Source organism: Tamandua tetradactyla, chromosome 7 (assembly GCF_023851605.1).
Source record: "Tamandua tetradactyla isolate mTamTet1 chromosome 7, mTamTet1.pri, whole genome shotgun sequence".
Taxonomy (NCBI): Eukaryota; Metazoa; Chordata; class Mammalia; order Pilosa; family Myrmecophagidae; genus Tamandua; species Tamandua tetradactyla.
Window position 1 is genome coordinate 158,596,828 of NC_135333.1, and position 16,682 is coordinate 158,613,509.

The 16,682-nt window shown below is 36.3% G+C and overlaps 1 protein-coding gene across 7 annotated transcripts in view; it reads right to left on the reverse strand.

Annotated features, from left to right (window-relative positions):
- Positions 1-1,377: 1,377 nt before the first annotated feature.
- POC1B (POC1 centriolar protein B) overlaps positions 1,378-16,682 on the reverse strand; it is a 113,218-nt gene continuing 97,913 nt past the window's right edge. For 5 of the 7 annotated variants that reach the window (XM_077111571.1, XM_077111570.1, XM_077111568.1 and 2 more), the window contains 3 exons: positions 13,921-13,998; positions 5,414-5,632; positions 1,378-1,728 (listed from right to left, as the gene is read on the reverse strand). In XM_077111571.1, the coding sequence (XP_076967686.1) occupies positions 1,624-1,728; positions 5,414-5,632; positions 13,921-13,998 (402 nt within the window). In that variant the 3' untranslated portion in view covers positions 1,378-1,623. The remainder of the gene's footprint in view (positions 1,729-5,413; positions 5,633-13,920; positions 13,999-16,682) is intronic. The other 2 variants (XM_077111572.1, XM_077111569.1) reach the window with 1 other exon arrangement.

Sequence of the window (16,682 nt, forward strand, 5' to 3'; positions counted from 1 at the left end):
TTTATGGTCTCAGCATCACCTGTTGGGTTGTTAGAAATGCAAGTTCTGGGGCCCCACCCTGACCGAGGGATTCATAATCTGTGGAGATAGGGCCCAGGACATTAGGAAAGTGTTTTGACAAGGTCTTCAGGAGATTCTTATGCACATTAAAGACTAAATGAGCTAGATGATAAGAAGTTTAACGTTTCCAGGTTTTAACCATTTGAAATATGAAAATAATAACTCTCTTTTGAAGGTAAAATATCTTTATTGTTTGAAGCATAGAAAAGGGTAAAGAAAAATCAGTGTGACATTTCATTTTTTAGCCTTCTTAGTGAGGTTATAAAAATACAATGCTTTAGTCTTTGTAAACTCTTGAAGATGCCTAAAAGTTCACACTTTAACAGCTATAAAAAAGGCACTTACAACAACACACAATGAAATGATTACAAAAAAAAGAAACCCAACTCTTAACAGGTACAATTGAAATTGCTGTGAGAAAATTTTTAAAATCTGAACTCACACAAATAGGACTTTCTTTAAGAAAAGGAAAAAACATAGTATTTTCCCCAGTCACCTAGAGGTATCATAAACGTGGAATGGCTTCTCCACCTTTGTTCTTGATATAGGTCAATAGAAAAGCAAGGAAAAATAAATTTGACTGCTTTTCTTCAATTTGATTTCCTATTTTATTTAAGACAAAACAAAACAAAATTCTTAATTTGTAATTAAGATCTGTTAATTACAAAGATCTGCTCATTTTCATTTTGTTTCAAATCACAATTCATTAAAAAAACATAGGAACACGACGATGCAATTTTTTTTAATGCTTATTACTCAGCTGCCAGAATTACCCTAAGCAACAACATTTCTTAGGTGTGTTGTAAATACATGTGTATATACGTTTAAATATTGCTGTTGCATCATTCTGGCTTTTGAGCGCACTGAAATCACACTAACATAATCCTGAACCGTGATCACATAACCCAAATCATTCAATGCATTCATCTGTGAAAGAGAAGAAAGGTGTGCTTCCTGTATTTCTAACCCTTCATCTTCCTTCAGATTGGCCAAAGGATAAACAATGTACACCATAAATTAAATAAACCCATTGCCCTATGTTACACATGTGCTATTTATAAATAAAATAAATATATTCTTGCTTGGAAGTACTGTGGTTTCACCATGCCAGTAATTCATTTTCTGCTTATAGGATGCTGTTTCCCCCAAAGGGGGTTATTCATTAAAGAAATATCTTAATTGCTTTATGAAATTGCTGGGCATGGTCAATTTTAAATGTTTTAACAACGAAATCCAGAGACTTGGTTACTTGCATGACCAAATTTCAACTATAAATGAAAACTGACATTTTAAATAATATGGGGGGAAAATACAGAGTCACTTGAATGGTTATCAATTTATTACTGCAATTATAAATGTTAATATTTAAAATTAGTCCTTGACATTGATTTGTGTGGTCAAATTAGTCCTTAAATACACCTTTTCTGCCTTTCGCTCTGCTGCTCACTCTTAAGAAATGCCATGATCATTAGCATATGGTCCCATTGCATGAGGCATCCTCCAACACCTTCCTAAGTTTATTTACACATGTTCATTTCCATGCCTCTACTTGTATTTTTCTATTCAGCTTCTTTGCTGGGCAGCAGAGAAAAGTTTTTGCTGATTTTCAAGGCAGTCTTTGAGCTTATCCTCTGTCAAAGTCAGTCGCTGCTCCAAGATTGAAACAGTCTGCAAAACGGAAGATAACATAATTAGTACCTGGAGACCTAGTGGTGAATATGATGGCAATAATTTCTAAACAGACCCCAGAACTTGCTCTGCTTCTGGGACCTTCCACAGGGTAAAGCACTGTTGAGCAGTTTGAAGAAAAGAAAAAAAAATGATGCATTTGAGGGGAAAGGAGTAAAAGATTAGGTACCTGCAGACAAGTCTCATGTCCAATTTTGTGAAGAGTCACAACAGGGAAGAGGCTGTGCATAGCATTCTAAGTGGTGCTATAAGCTGCACAGTAGTATGGGGAATGGAGGAGGGGGTAAAATTCCACTTGTCTGGTCCAAGTACTATTTAAATGCCATCACTGGTCATTCTGTCACAGTGCAATCCAATCCACGGTGGACCATATCCATGCTGTCCCAGACTACTTTGAAAATATTGTGTCTACCACCCATTTTTCACCCAGAAGATACTAACACCTGATAGGGTAGTTAGGAGGACTGAATGAATGAAATAATGCTTAACTAGTGCCTGGTGCACAAAGTTTGATCAATTGTAGCTATTCCAACTCCTCCAGCTAATAAACTAGGATAGGATTACATAAAGAATATATAACTACTTTTAGATTTAGGAAATCTAACGTTTGAGGTACTGACTACTTCACCTTCAGTCTTTTATATATTTAAAAAAAATTTTTTTTTTTTAAATAAAATATAGATTCTCCTGAAACCACACAGAATGCAATCGCTGCTTAGTGAATTCTCAGAAGAACTCTTGATAGCCAGCATCCAGTTCAAGAACTAGAACTCTGCCAGCCAGTTCAGGGCTCTCTCCATATGCCTTTTGCAGTCACTGCCCCTGCCCTGCCCCACAGTGGCCCTGTGCTACCTCAGAGCAATGCATCTTCTTGTATTTCTTCATGGCTTTATTTCTCAGGTGTACATCCTCAGATATAATTTTTTTCTTTTTCGTTTTCAAAATGTTGGTATGTCATTTAAGTCTCTTTTAATCTACAGGATCCCCCCCCCCCTTTCTTTTCTTACAATTTGTTGGTTGACAGATTCTGGCCATTTGACCCACAGAGTTTCCCCAGTCTGGAGTTTATGGATTGCACACTCATAGTGCTGTTTAGCCTCTTCTGTCTGTAAAATGCTGGCTGGATCCAGAGGCTCGATCAGCCTCGGTTAGAGTCCTGGGAAGCCACAGGTGATGGTGTGCTCTTTCATTAGAGGAGCATTAACAATGTCTGGTTGTTTCTCTTTCTGTGATGTTATTAACTATTCAATGCCTAGATTTGTTAATTCTTGGGGATTGTAAATGACTTTCTATCATTTTTTTTACTTATTAGTTGGGGTAAAAGTTGGGGTAATTTATAAATAAGAGACACTTCCCTCAACTACTGTTTGGCTATCCACCAGTACAATTCATAAAGTAAGACAGGATCAATATTAGGTTATTTTCATCACCAAATTTCAAGATAATGAATTGGCTCTCTATCATCCAATGAAGGTAACCAACTTTTAAAGATAACATCATTTAGATTTTGCTTTTACAGTCCATTATATAGGCCATGACTAATTAATCATAATAGTGATGCTGATAATACTTTCTACAATTTGTTGAGTGCCCACTATATGCCAAACATTTTGCCAGATACTAACACACATGGCCACAGCTATACATGTTAAAATGACTGATACATTTTAACTGTAATGTTAAACAACTGTAATGACTAATACTGTTTATTGATATAATACATATTATCAATACCTTTAGCATTTGATAACTGCATTTATCTACCATCTAAAATGTAATTTCATTTTGATTTAGTTCTAATTATAGCTCAGAAGAGATAGTTATGAACACTATGCAACAAAGTTAATAAACTTTAAGTCATCTGTCTTTAAAGTGAATTGGAACGTATTTATATTATTTGCAACTTGTCCATAGATTTACTACTCTTATTTATCAGTGTGTTGTACCCGCCTTTAACTTCTTTAATATGTAAAAGAAATCTGGCCCTACAAAATTAAAAATAAAAAAAATCACAGGGAAATTCAATAAGCTTAAAGTGATTCATATAATTTTAAGTAAGGTAAAAAGAAGGAGAAAGGGGTCATAAAACTCAAAGGGTGGAGCATGGAAATATTCATTTGGGAGACCCTGATGAGGTCCTGGTATTGACAGATTGCATTTTAGGTAAGGAATTTGTGGATTTACTGGAAATAAGACAACCGAAACTAAATTTGACCACAGAGCTGCAAAGGAAACTACCGTTAAAGGATGAAAATGTCTGATAAATACAGAGGAAGTCATGTCCAGCACAATACTGAGAAATGAATACTGGTGATTTTTTATTATTTTTAATTTATTTTTTCTGTTTTTGTTTTCTTGAATACTGGTGATTTTAATAGGATTTCCATTGAGAAAATCCTACAAGAACTCCAACTTTTCATATGGTTCTTTTGTACAATCTGTTAAGACCCCAAATCCACCTATCTGCCACTTAATGAAAAAGACTCTAGGATGTTTATCTTCAAGAAAAGAATAATCTCATAACTTGCGGTTCTGAACCCTGGTTGTTCAATAGAATCCTACAGGGTGCTTAAGAGACTGATGATGCCAGGGCCCTATACCAGACCAATGGTGATGGATGCCCTGGACTTGAGACCTGGACTAGTTTTGTTTTGTTTTGTTTTAAATCCCAGGTGATTATAATGCACAGCTAGGGCTGAGAACAGATGCTGTCTAGACAAGAGTTATTCTGACTTGAAATTAGCATCTCACATGAAATTGGCATCTCTCTAATTCACATTTTAACCCCTCTCTCTGTATATACTTGCAACAATGTCCACTCTGACAAATACTGGAATCCTACACATACACATTTTTTTGTTAAAAACTCCTTCAAAGGACACAATGAATCAGCAAGGCTAGAAAAGAGGCCTATGGTGTATCCATTTCAACATACGACTTCCCTTAAATTATATCTATACTTAGTGGCCAAGAGGTGAAAGACCTTTGATATATTAAAAACCTCTATATTCCTTTTTTTGCAAAGGTAAGACAATTTCAAAAGCCTGGGTAACATTCTAAAATGGGACTGCAAAGCCATCACCACCAGGGGAACACAGCATCATGAAGTAATGATTAATTTTCACAATAGGAAGCAGAAATAAAGTAAGAGGCTTTGGAATAAGGGAAAATATATATTGAACAGTGTGAATAACTTCAGACTGAAGAATTACAAACATTGGCAATATTTCATAGTAACTAGACATGCTAATCCTAATACAATTTTCTTCTGGCCCTAAATATCTCTTTGAGAATGACCTAATATGAATACACTGCATGAAAAACTTCTAAGGCCAACACTTCTGCTCAGAACCAAATATGTTTAGAACTGGAGTACCACCACCGCTCATAGATTACATTGCTTACTTCTGGTCTCCGGAAAGCAGAGACAGCATAGTATGTATGTTTGTGTGTGTGAACAAACACACATGAATGCATAGCTCTGGGGTCACTTCACCCAAAGCCTGCTAGAGCAGCTCACTAGCACTTGACTTGCCACACAGATTGCCACCTTGAGATCACCATCTTAGCTTTGCTAACAAGGAAAAATTTTCCCCTGCTTTGGTAGGTTTACAACCTGCTGTTTTGTATTTCTTACCACACAGTGCAAAGCAGGTCAACCCACCTGTGTCAATACATTGAGTTGTTCCATAATATGCTCTAAAGCATCCGTCACAGCCAGCGGGATGCTTCTTTGGCTCTCATAGGCAAGGTCATTAATGTCTTCTGTTCTCTTTTTCAAGGTTGCTGATGAACATTCTGCTGATACCAGGGAAGGGTTCAAGAAGTATCCGCTGACCTCTTCAGCTTTGTCTGGTGGGGTTCTACCAGTGGTTTCCGTCATCTTTGACATCATAGAAAAGATAAGAAGAAATATATTTTTTAAGCTTTAAGGTGATATTTATAAAAATTTCCAGCATCCCACTTCTAAAAAGACCAGCTTTACATTAAATTATTTATCCTCAACTATAGCAAATGATGGGAATTGTAAGAAGAAAAAAAGAGCTCACAGCAAATAGAGAAAATTTTAAATTTTCCTTGAGGTTTTTTTTTCAGTGAAATACATTTTGCCTATATCTGTCTGAGGGATCAGGTATTCTACCATTTAAAAGATTGGTAAATGCAGTTTAATGATTAGTTTAAAAACAAATATTTGGCAATGAATACTCCAAAAATAAAATTAAGAAAATTCCATAAACAGCACCAAAAAGAAGAGAATACTAAGAATAAATTTAGCAAAAGAAGTACAAGACTTGTACATTGAAAACTATAAAACATCATTGCAAGAAATGAAATAAGGCCTCAATAAATGGAAAAGACATCTCATATGCCATATTCAAAGATCAGAGGATTTAATATTTTTAAGATGGCTACATTCCTTAAATTGATATATAGTTTCAATACAAATGCTATCAAAATCCCAGCTGCCCTGTTTTGTAGAAATTGTCAGGTGGGTCCTAAAATTCATAAGAACAGAGTTGGAGGCCTTACACTTTCCAGTTTCAAAACTATTAAAGGGCAGGTCACGGTGGCTCAGCAGGCAGAGTTCTCGCCTGCCACGCCGGAGACCCGGGCTCATTTCCTGGTGCCTGTTTGTCCATGCAAAAAAACTTACCTTAAAACTACACTATTTAAGACAATGTGGCATAAGGATAGACATACAGATAAATGGAACAGAACTGAAAGTCCAGAAATAAATCCTTATTTTTATGATCATTTTTTTTTACAAGATTGCCTAGATCATGTAATGAGGAAAGAGTAGTCCTTTCAAAAAATGGAACTTGGAAAACTGGATCTTCACATGCAAAAGAAGTTGGGCCTCTACCTCACAACATATATAAAATTAACTCAAAATGGATCATACATCTAAATTTAAAAGCAAAAATGATAAAAACTCTTAGAAGAAAACAGGAGAAAAATTTTCCTGACCCTGCACGAGATGAAGCCTAGTCATTTGGTGATATATCTTTTCTACTTTTCTCCCAGAGGTTTATGAACTTATTATTACTTTTTTAAACTTATTTTTGTTTTATTGTCTAGAAGGCCATATTTACCTTGAAAAACCAACCTGGTTTTTAAGCAGCTATGCTCTATACCACAAATTTTCCACTTTGGGAATGTGCTTGACAATGTTAAAGTGTGAATCTAAAATACCTGAGTGAGAATGACTTTATGCAGTGGGAAGCACTCATTAAAATCCACACATACACTCCTCCCAAACAATTCCATTCACTATCACAGAAAACTGCTCAATTCTATGTGCACAAGAAAAGCTAAAATTGTCCTTAAAATATTCAGAAGCAAAATTTCTAGCAGCCACAGAACATAGAAGAACAACTTAACATAAATAATTTTTAAAGTGATCTGTATTCATAAGAATCGATGATTTACCATTCGTGCTCTGATCCAGGAGAAATGGAAAGCGACAGATAGCACTTACCCCAGCTACTGAGCAGGTGGCAGAGAATGAAACAAAAGCATTGTAAAGGTAAGCATGAAACATATGAATAATTCTCCAAAAAGCCTGGTGTCATGATCAAGTCTGCACTCCAACCCAGGCAGAAATTTTACTAACTGTGGATATTATAAGTTGGCCAGATACAACCCCACTCCAAAATAAAATGACTGTTGCCCAAAGGATAGATTTTTTTTAAACATTGCTTCTGCTCTGCAGGCAAAGGCCTTCCTCCGCCCTGCTAACACGATTGAATCCTTTTTTTTGATCTTCAAATCTCAGCTTAGTTGTTACATCCCCATAAAAGCAGGCCCTGACTACTTAATCTACGCCAGACCTTCCATTGTATAGCATGGCATTCCGATGTTTTCCTCCAAAACTTTCAGAGTTTGAGTTCATATGTTTGTTCCTTGTCTCCCCTACTAGATAGTACTATGCCTGCTCTTTTCGCCATTGTATCCCCAGGACCTAGCCTAGTGCCTGGTACTTAGGAGGAACTTGAATAATACATGAAACCCTTACGTACAGATTTTATTACTGTCCTCAGAGATGGAAGCCAAATGCTCTACAACCAAGAGTTTTATTTTATAAACAGATCACAACATATGTATCTTGGAATGTACACACGAAAGGGTCACAGATATCACTAATGATACTGTAATATCAACTCCAGTTGTTCAAGGGACAAGGCCCTAGCCTAATTAACAAAATCAGTCATTAAACACTGGGGATGCAGTCAGGTGGTTAGTGAAGAAAGGGAAAAGGAAAATGGGGAAAAAAAAGATTAAAGACTACAGACAGTCCAAGCAATAAGCTCCAATATCGTCTTAATAATGTTTTACTTGCCTGAGACTAGCAAAAAATACATTACTACAATAAAACAAATGGAGATGAATGAAAAAGGGAAAAAGGAATGGGCAGAGAGAGGAAAAATCACCAGATCTCTATCTAGCCACATTAGACAACACACATTTCTGTCTGTCTCTAAAAAGTATTGGAACCCAGATATTATTAAAACCTTTCCCACCAACCAACTCTGCCTTTGCATCCAGTTTGTACAAGAAAAAAGCAAGATAGGCAGCCTGAGAAAGCTTCAATGTACTCTTTTATAGTATTAAAAAAACTGGGAAAGGAAAAAATATGATTATTTTAGATTCTGGCTATTAGAAGTCCAGCAAATGAGGATTCAGTACCTGCTGTTTGCAGTGTACAAAGGTCTTCTCCTATTTCAGAGTTTTTAATATTCATTTTAAAAGCAAATACTACTGAGCACTTACATCATACTAAGCATTTACCATTGGTCAATGTGGATTTGATATGGTGCCTGCCACTGCAGATGTTACATCGTGGTGAGAGAATTAAGTCAGGGCAGAGCCTAGGTCTTCTGCGGTGACTGGCACATCACAAGCACTGCTGAATGAGCAGGAAACACAAGCAGACATGATTGTAAGGCTGCACTAGAATAAAGGCTTTGTGCGTTCAAAAAAGGAAGAAATCATACCATGTTTCCTTCTCTTATCTATTACTCCTATTGCTGACATTTGAAATACAGAAACAATTGTTCATTCACTGATTCATTCAACAAATGAGGACCTTCTATGGTAAGCACCAGAGCTATAGCAAAAAAGTAAGCGGGACATGGTACCTTCTTCATGGAGTTATGGTTCTGAGGGAACCCTTTTGCTCTCCTTCGGACAAACCCATGGTTCATCTCCAAGAAGAGACATGCAGCCTCATGGAGGGCATTGCACGAATCTGAGTGGCGGAGAAACCCTTCTCACTTCAGATTAAATGACCCTTCTCCCCACCCAAACAAATAAAAAAGAAGAAAAGATACAGAGCTGACTGACGAAACAATACGACAGTCCTGAGAGCTAGATGACATAAAACACGTCACACTGGGGGGAAAAATGACTTAATGGGTTGTTTAAATGCGATGGCTAATTTTGATGCATTTCATTAGTCACTTTCATTAGAGAGTGGATTCCTTTAATGTATAAATAAGAAGTAAAAATAGCGGCACTGCCAAACAATTTTTTTATTAGGCATTTAAACATTCACCTACGTAGCCAAGATCCACATACCTAAACTACTATTATTTCATATATTAACAAAAGAACATTCAAGATACTGTGGTGCTCAATTATATACTAAAGTTTAAACATTACATTTATTTCCTTCCCTCTTCTATTCTCTCTTCCCCTTCCCACCGTCTCTACCCACCACCCACTGTCTGGGCTGCTGAGTGAGAATTAATCACCGTCTCCACTTCCTTCCCACAAGACTTTGGTTGTGCCATTAGTAGAGATGACACTTGTTATCTTGTGCTTACATCTCTGTATTCCATACTAGACAACGACCTCCTCGTGAGGGTAGGACGCATAACTTTGTCATCTTTTTCCTCAGGTGCCTAGCACAATGCATGAAACGCAGCCAGGGCTCAACATTTGTTGAGTTTATTTCAATTTATTATCTACACATTGGCGGAGCCACTCACACACAAAAGTAATTATCAGAATTTGGGAGAAGTATTAACCCAAGATTAAGCCATTCCCATTTTTTTGCCAAAAATTATTGTCGTAAATGCCTCCTCAGGGGCATAGTAAAGGAGTAATGCAAGCATATGTCACCTAACTGAACATCAATTCTTGATTTTTATCACCCCAAAGCATATTTGATGGTTCTAGTAGAATAGCATAAAATTTTTCTGATGTATGTGAATGAAAATAGGCATTTCATATGTAAAAATAATCAGTGACTTGAACTTCAGATACATATTTAATAAATGGGGTTAAAATAAGTCAGTTTGGGTTTATAACTAACATTTTTGGTCTTGATTTACATTCTATAAGGGGAGAACAAACTGATGAAAAGCAGAGGGCCTAAGAGTGGTCTTGACCTGCTTCCAGCCAAAGCAAATTTCCCATTATCGAATATTCTCAAATAGACTTGGGATGGCCATTGTCAGGGATACTGTGAGAACTATACAAACATCAGATCAGGAAATTCAACTGGATGATCTTTAAAAAGTCCTTTCCATTCCTGAAATTCTGAAATTTAAAAATTGCTACACACTCACACACATAAATGTGCAAACACACACATACACACATGTATAAAATGCTTCCTGAAATAAACTAGGATAACGAAAACAAAAAATCTTTTGCCTGGAGGAAAATAAAAGCAACTACTTGTTTTTCAAAGAAAGAATAGATCATTTATTTTCAATGACAGCATTTAGGATAGGGATTGGAAATTTCAATAATCTCTATATGGGATCTATGCTATGAAGACATACCTTTTATTCAATTCATTCACACAAACTTATTTTACTGAGCACCTGTGTCATGCAAAGTTCTAGTTTCCGGAGATACAAGAGTGTAATAGTTTCTACTGTTGCTGTAACAAAGTGCCACATGCTTAGTGGTTTAGACAACATAAATTTATCTTATAGTTTGGGATGTGAGAAGTCCCTTATGGGGTGAAGGTCTTACAGGGCTAAGGCCAAGGTGTCAGCAGAGCTGCACCCTTCTGGGGGCTCTAGGAGAAAATCTATTCCTTGTCTTTTCCAGCTTCTGAAGGCTTCCTGCATCACTCCAATCTCTACTTCCCTTGTTACATCATCTTCTCTAATTGTCCTCCCTCTCTTTTCCTTATACTGACCTTTTCATTACATTAGGCCCACCTGAATAATCCAGGCCACTCTCCCCATTTCAAGATTCTTAGCTTAATCACGTGTAAGCTAACATACTCACAGATTCAAGGGATGAGGACATGGGCATCTCTGAAGAACCATTATACTACGTATCAGAAGGTATGAATAAACAAAAGAGACCCAGCCAATTTGAGGCTTATTCTCTAGTGAGTGAAGGAGAAAATAAATATATATGATATAATACTAGGTAGTGACAAAGGTTATGAAGAAAAATAAAGCCACATAATGGTGTTATATTATGAGGGTGGTCAGGGACAGCTTCTCTGATAAAGTGACATTGAGCAAATGAAAAAGATGACTAGCCCTATGAATCTGGGGGTGGGTGGAGAGTGTGAGTGAGGGAATGGAAGTGCAAAGGTCCTAAGATAAGGATGTGCTTGGTAAGATGATGTACAGCAGAGGCCAGGGTGGCTAAAGTGGAGTGAGGGAAAGAGTGGCAGAAAATGAGACCTGAGAGCAAGTCAGGAGCCAGATCAGGGGATGCTCTGTGCACCACAGTGGAGACTGAGAATTTTATTGTGTGATGGGAAGTAAGGGAGGGCTGAGGACAAGAAAAGCCAGGAAAGAATAGATCCAAGAGGGGTAAAAGAGGTAGAAGTAGAAGCAAGGAGACCAATTAGGAGGCCAAGTCACTATTAAAGGCAAGAAATAACAGTGGCTAAGACATGGTGGTACCATGCAGAAAGGAAGGCGTGGCCATATTCTGTATGCATAATGGAAGAAAGAGATGACAAGGTTTGCTGATGTGGGTTTCACATGCTTTAATTCTACAATATTTCTTCTGAGCAAAATGGAGTTAACAATGGCTATTTTCTGAGCTGAGGAGCATTGAAGATGTATTTTTTAATGGGAAGGGTATAGAATTAAATTTTGGGCATGTTAAATTTGAGTTGGCTATTAGACTTCCAAAGGAAAAATAATGACTGCAATTGGATACATATGATTCTAGATTTCTCCTGAGAAATTGGGGCTAGAGATATAAATTTCAGAGTTCTTAGCCTAGACGGAATTTCTAGCCACAGACTTACAATCAAGAGAAGAGCTACAAAGACTCTAGAAGGTAGGAGGAGAAGGAGAAGGAAAGCAGTCAAGGAGGCAGCAGTGATGGCCAGGATTAAGTGTTGCAGAGAGGCTGCTTTAGATCAGTCACTGGGACACTGACATGAGTTGTTTCAGTAGAATGGTGGGGACAAATGCTTGACTGTAGTACATTCAGAAGAGGGGAAAGTGAAGAGATGAAGAAGACACTGAATAGAGGCAATTCTTTTGAGGAGTTTTGCTGTAAAGTGGAATACAGCAATGGGAGAGGAGGTGGAAAGGGATGAGAAGCTTAATGACATTTTCATTTTTAAGGCTGGGAAGTATATTACAAATGTGGGCTGATGGAAAAGATTGAGTTGCTGGAGAGCACTGATGACACACGATAGTGAAGGGATAATGAGATCTGCTCCATAAATGGACTGGTAGTGCTGAGGGTCCCTGGACTTCTGTTTAAATTTGTAAAAAAAATTCTAATAAATTTAAAGTGAGACCAGTTAGTATGGCTATCTACTCTAATCTGGCTTTAAAGAGGGGACAGAGAAATAGATTTAACCCAGGTTGCAGTTATTCTAGGTGTGGACAATTGAGAGAAAGGGCAAGAATATGGCCATAATGATGGACAGTGGAATCTATGGGTAAACGAGAGAGGCAAAGGCATAGGGGACAGCCAGCGAAAAGGCAACAGGTTCAATGGATTAAGTGGCCTTGGGGGTTCAGAGGTCCAGTGGGGTTGAAAAATTACCAAAATTGGAGGAAGTGATGGCCAAAGAGTTGGAGGCTTTTCAATGAGTTTACCAACAGCCACAAGGGATTCAGATGGTCACTGAGTTCATCTGAGAATTCTGGCAGAGAGTTGGCTGTTTTTCAGAAGTGACTCAGAGAGCTGCTCTATCTTTGGTTCTTTCCCTGAGATCAAAAGCCAGTGTTGACCAAGGAGTGTATGGACCAGTCAGAGAAATAGAAAAAGGAAGTATAGTCACCCATGTGCGTTATCAGGGGACCTCAACACAGGATTCATTATCAATTTCTAGAATTTCTGCAAACAAAGGGCTGTGTTCCTGAAGGAAGTACATCTCATCTATATTATACACCTGCACAATGGATTGCGTATCTCCTAAGAACACACGATCAAGTCTGATTTTAAAGTATTTCTAGGACAAAATCAGAGAATATTATGTGAAATTTGTCTCCAAAATTAAATTTGCTGGGTTGAGAAAGACTTATTGTTTGTCCCTTGGGATAAATCACACTTCTTTTTTCTAAAAGAGACTTTAGGCTCTGGGGATAAGGTTTTGTGTTAGGCTTTTTTATTCTTCAAACTAAATTTGAAATTTCATTTTTGTCAGAAGGCTTGAAAAACACACTCATATGGCGCTAAAGACTAGAATGACTGAATTCAGTCTCCTTGCAAAAGACAGCTAAGGCCACAAATTTACTGTCTGATTTTGTCTTCAATCTTTATATTCATTCCTAGAGACTTATTAGTTTTGAAGCCATGAATTGGTAGGATACAACTAGGACAAATAAAATCTTTACAAAAATTTCCTTCCATGTTTCACTTCTTAAATGAATACGAAAATGCAAACTCCGAATTCCTTAAAGGAAGATCAACATACCAATGCCTTATGCTAAGTCTAAAACAGTATACTGTACTAGATATGTCTTAATTATAAAGTACTGATAGAAATTCTCTCAATGGGGTTTCTATTATTTACTGTATTCTTTAAAAGTTTGTTAACATTTAATTTTCAAATAATTTCAAACTTTCAGGACAGCTGTAAAAATAATACAAAACCCACTGAGAGAATGTAAACATACCGCTACTCCTCCAGATACCCAGATCTACCAATTTTGACCTTTTGCTGCCTTTGCCCGCCCACCCTCCCTCCCTTCCTCCCTTCTTACCTACCTACCTACCTACCGAATCCATCTTGTGAACATTTGAGAGCATGTTGCATACATCATACTCTTGAATACGTAACATTTTCATGTGTATTTCCTGAGAACAAGCACAATTGCTTATGTAGTCACCTTAAGTGCAGTTATCAAGTTCTAGAAATTTAATGTGGATATAAAGCTGATATTTTATATTCAATTTTTTAATGTTCCAATAATGCCTTTTTTCTTTTCTTAAAATTTTATTTTTTTATTAGAGAAGTTGTGGGTTTACATAACAATCATGCATAAAATATGGTATTCCCATATACCACCCCATCACCAACACCCTGCATTGGTGTGGAACATTTGTTATAATTGATGACAGCGCTTTTTTTTTTATAATTGTATTATTTCTTAACAGTAACCTTTGTTACAGTTAATGAAAGATTATTAAAATAATACTTTTAAACGATCATCCACAATTAACATTAGGTATATTTTCCCCAACATACCACTCTATTATTAACACCTTGTATTAGTGTGATACATTTGTTTTAATTCATGAAAGAACATCCTTATACTTGTATTACTATCTATACAGACCATCATCTACGGTAGGCTGCACGTTACTCCAATAATGTCCCTTTGAACATTTTCTCCATTTCCAGATCTCATTTAGTATCATGTTGCATTTAATTGTCATTACATCTTTAGTTTCTCTTTTTGTAATTGTGGAAACAGATAGACAACATAGATCTTTCCATCCCATCCCCCTCCCAAGCATGTCATTCAAGGGGATGAATCACATTCATGATGTTGTGGTACCTCACCCACCATTCTTTACTACAGCTTCCCTTCATTCCAAACCGAAATGCTTCACTCATTTCATATTAACTCCCCAATGCCCCTGCCTCCCAACCCTGGTAGCCTGTACTCTACTACTTTCCATCACTATGAGTTCGCATATTCTTTGATATTTTCTTTGTGGTTACCATGGAGCTTAAATTTAACATCCTAAATCTACAATAATCTCATTAATAGTATTGTTTTACACTCATTACAACTAAATAGTATCATATTAGATCCTCTTGTTATTTTTTTGTTAACATTTTCAGATTTGACATGGTGATACACATAACTCAAGTTTACTTACTTTCATTGCCAAATAGTATTCCAGTGACTGACTATTGTACAATTTATGAATCCTTTCTACTGTTAATGAATAGTGACTGCTAATATGAGCATTCTTGTCAATATCTCCTTGTATAAAGGTATGAAGTTTTTCTAAACTGGCTTTATCAGATATTGTCTAAGTGCTCTCCAAAATGGCTGAAAAAACTTATTCTCCCATACCAGCAGAAAGTCCCTCCCTTTTTCTAGTGTCACCAATATGTACTAGGCATTTTAATGTTGTCAAAATTGTGGTAAGGAAATGGTATCTCATGGTTTTAACTTAACTACATATTTCCCTGATTACTGGTAACTTGAACATATTTTTATACGTAAATTGATCATTCTGTAAATTGCCTGTCTAAATCCTATGCCCAATTTTTGGGGGGCTATTTCTATATTATAATTGATTTTTTTTTTTAAATCAAGCATCTATTTTAATTAAAGTCTCAGGACAAATCTTCAGGATATACAAAGAAATAACTTGTACTTTTCCCACAGTGAGGTTTTTTTTTAAATGTTTTTTTCTAATTGTTAAATATAACATATATACAGAGAAATGAAAGAAAAAGCAATCATTTTCAAAGTACACTTCAACAAGGAGTTACACAACAGCGTTCAGGGTTTGTTATGGTTACCACTTCACTATTTCAGATTTTTCCTTCTAGCTGCTCCAAAGCACTGGAGACTAAAAGAAATATGTATTTTTTCTTTTTTGTGAAAAATAATATATATACAAAAAAGTAATACATTTCAAAGTACATTGCAACAATTAGTTGTAGAAGAGATTTCAAAGTTTGGTATGGGTTACAATTCTACAATTTTAGGTTTTTAGTTCTAGATGCCCTAAGATACTGGAGACTAAAAGAAATATCAATATAATGATTCAGCCATCATACTCATTTGTTAAACCCTATCTTCTCTGCATAACCCCACCATCACCTTTGATCTTTCTCCCACTCTTTAGGGGTATTTGGGCTATGCCCATTCTAATTTTTTCATGTCAGAAGGGGCTGTCAGTAATATGGGACAGGGCAATAGGACTAGTTGATGTTCTGGAGAGGCTGGCCCTTTATTTTATAATTGATATTTAAGAGCTTTTATATATTCTAGATACAAATACTTTGCTGTTTATATATGTAATACATCTACTCTTCTTTGTTTTAGTTTTTCAGGAGGGGACAGATTTACATAAGTTTCTATTTTTCATGAAGCAAAATTTATAAAAATTTTCTTTCATACTTTGTACATTTTGTTTAAATAATCCTTGTGGAATCAGAGTACTTAAATATATTCTTCTGTTTTCTTTTAGAAGTTTTAAAGTTTTGCTTTTCACATTTAAGTCTTTAAACTATTTGATTCTGATTTTTGTATAATTAAAAGAAAATAATTTTATTTTTTCCATATAGCTGGTTGTCCCAGTAACATTTACTGATCAGTTACACTTAGTGACTAGTTCTCTCTTCACAGACTTACAAAACCAGATCTTTTATGTATCTACTGTCCATATTTGTGTAGCTCCTTTTATGTGGTCCTTCTGTCTCTCTGTCTCTCCCAGTACCAATATCATATTATCTTAATTATTAGGGCCTAATGAGCCCCCAATCTTCAAATTTTTTTCAAAATGGTCCATGC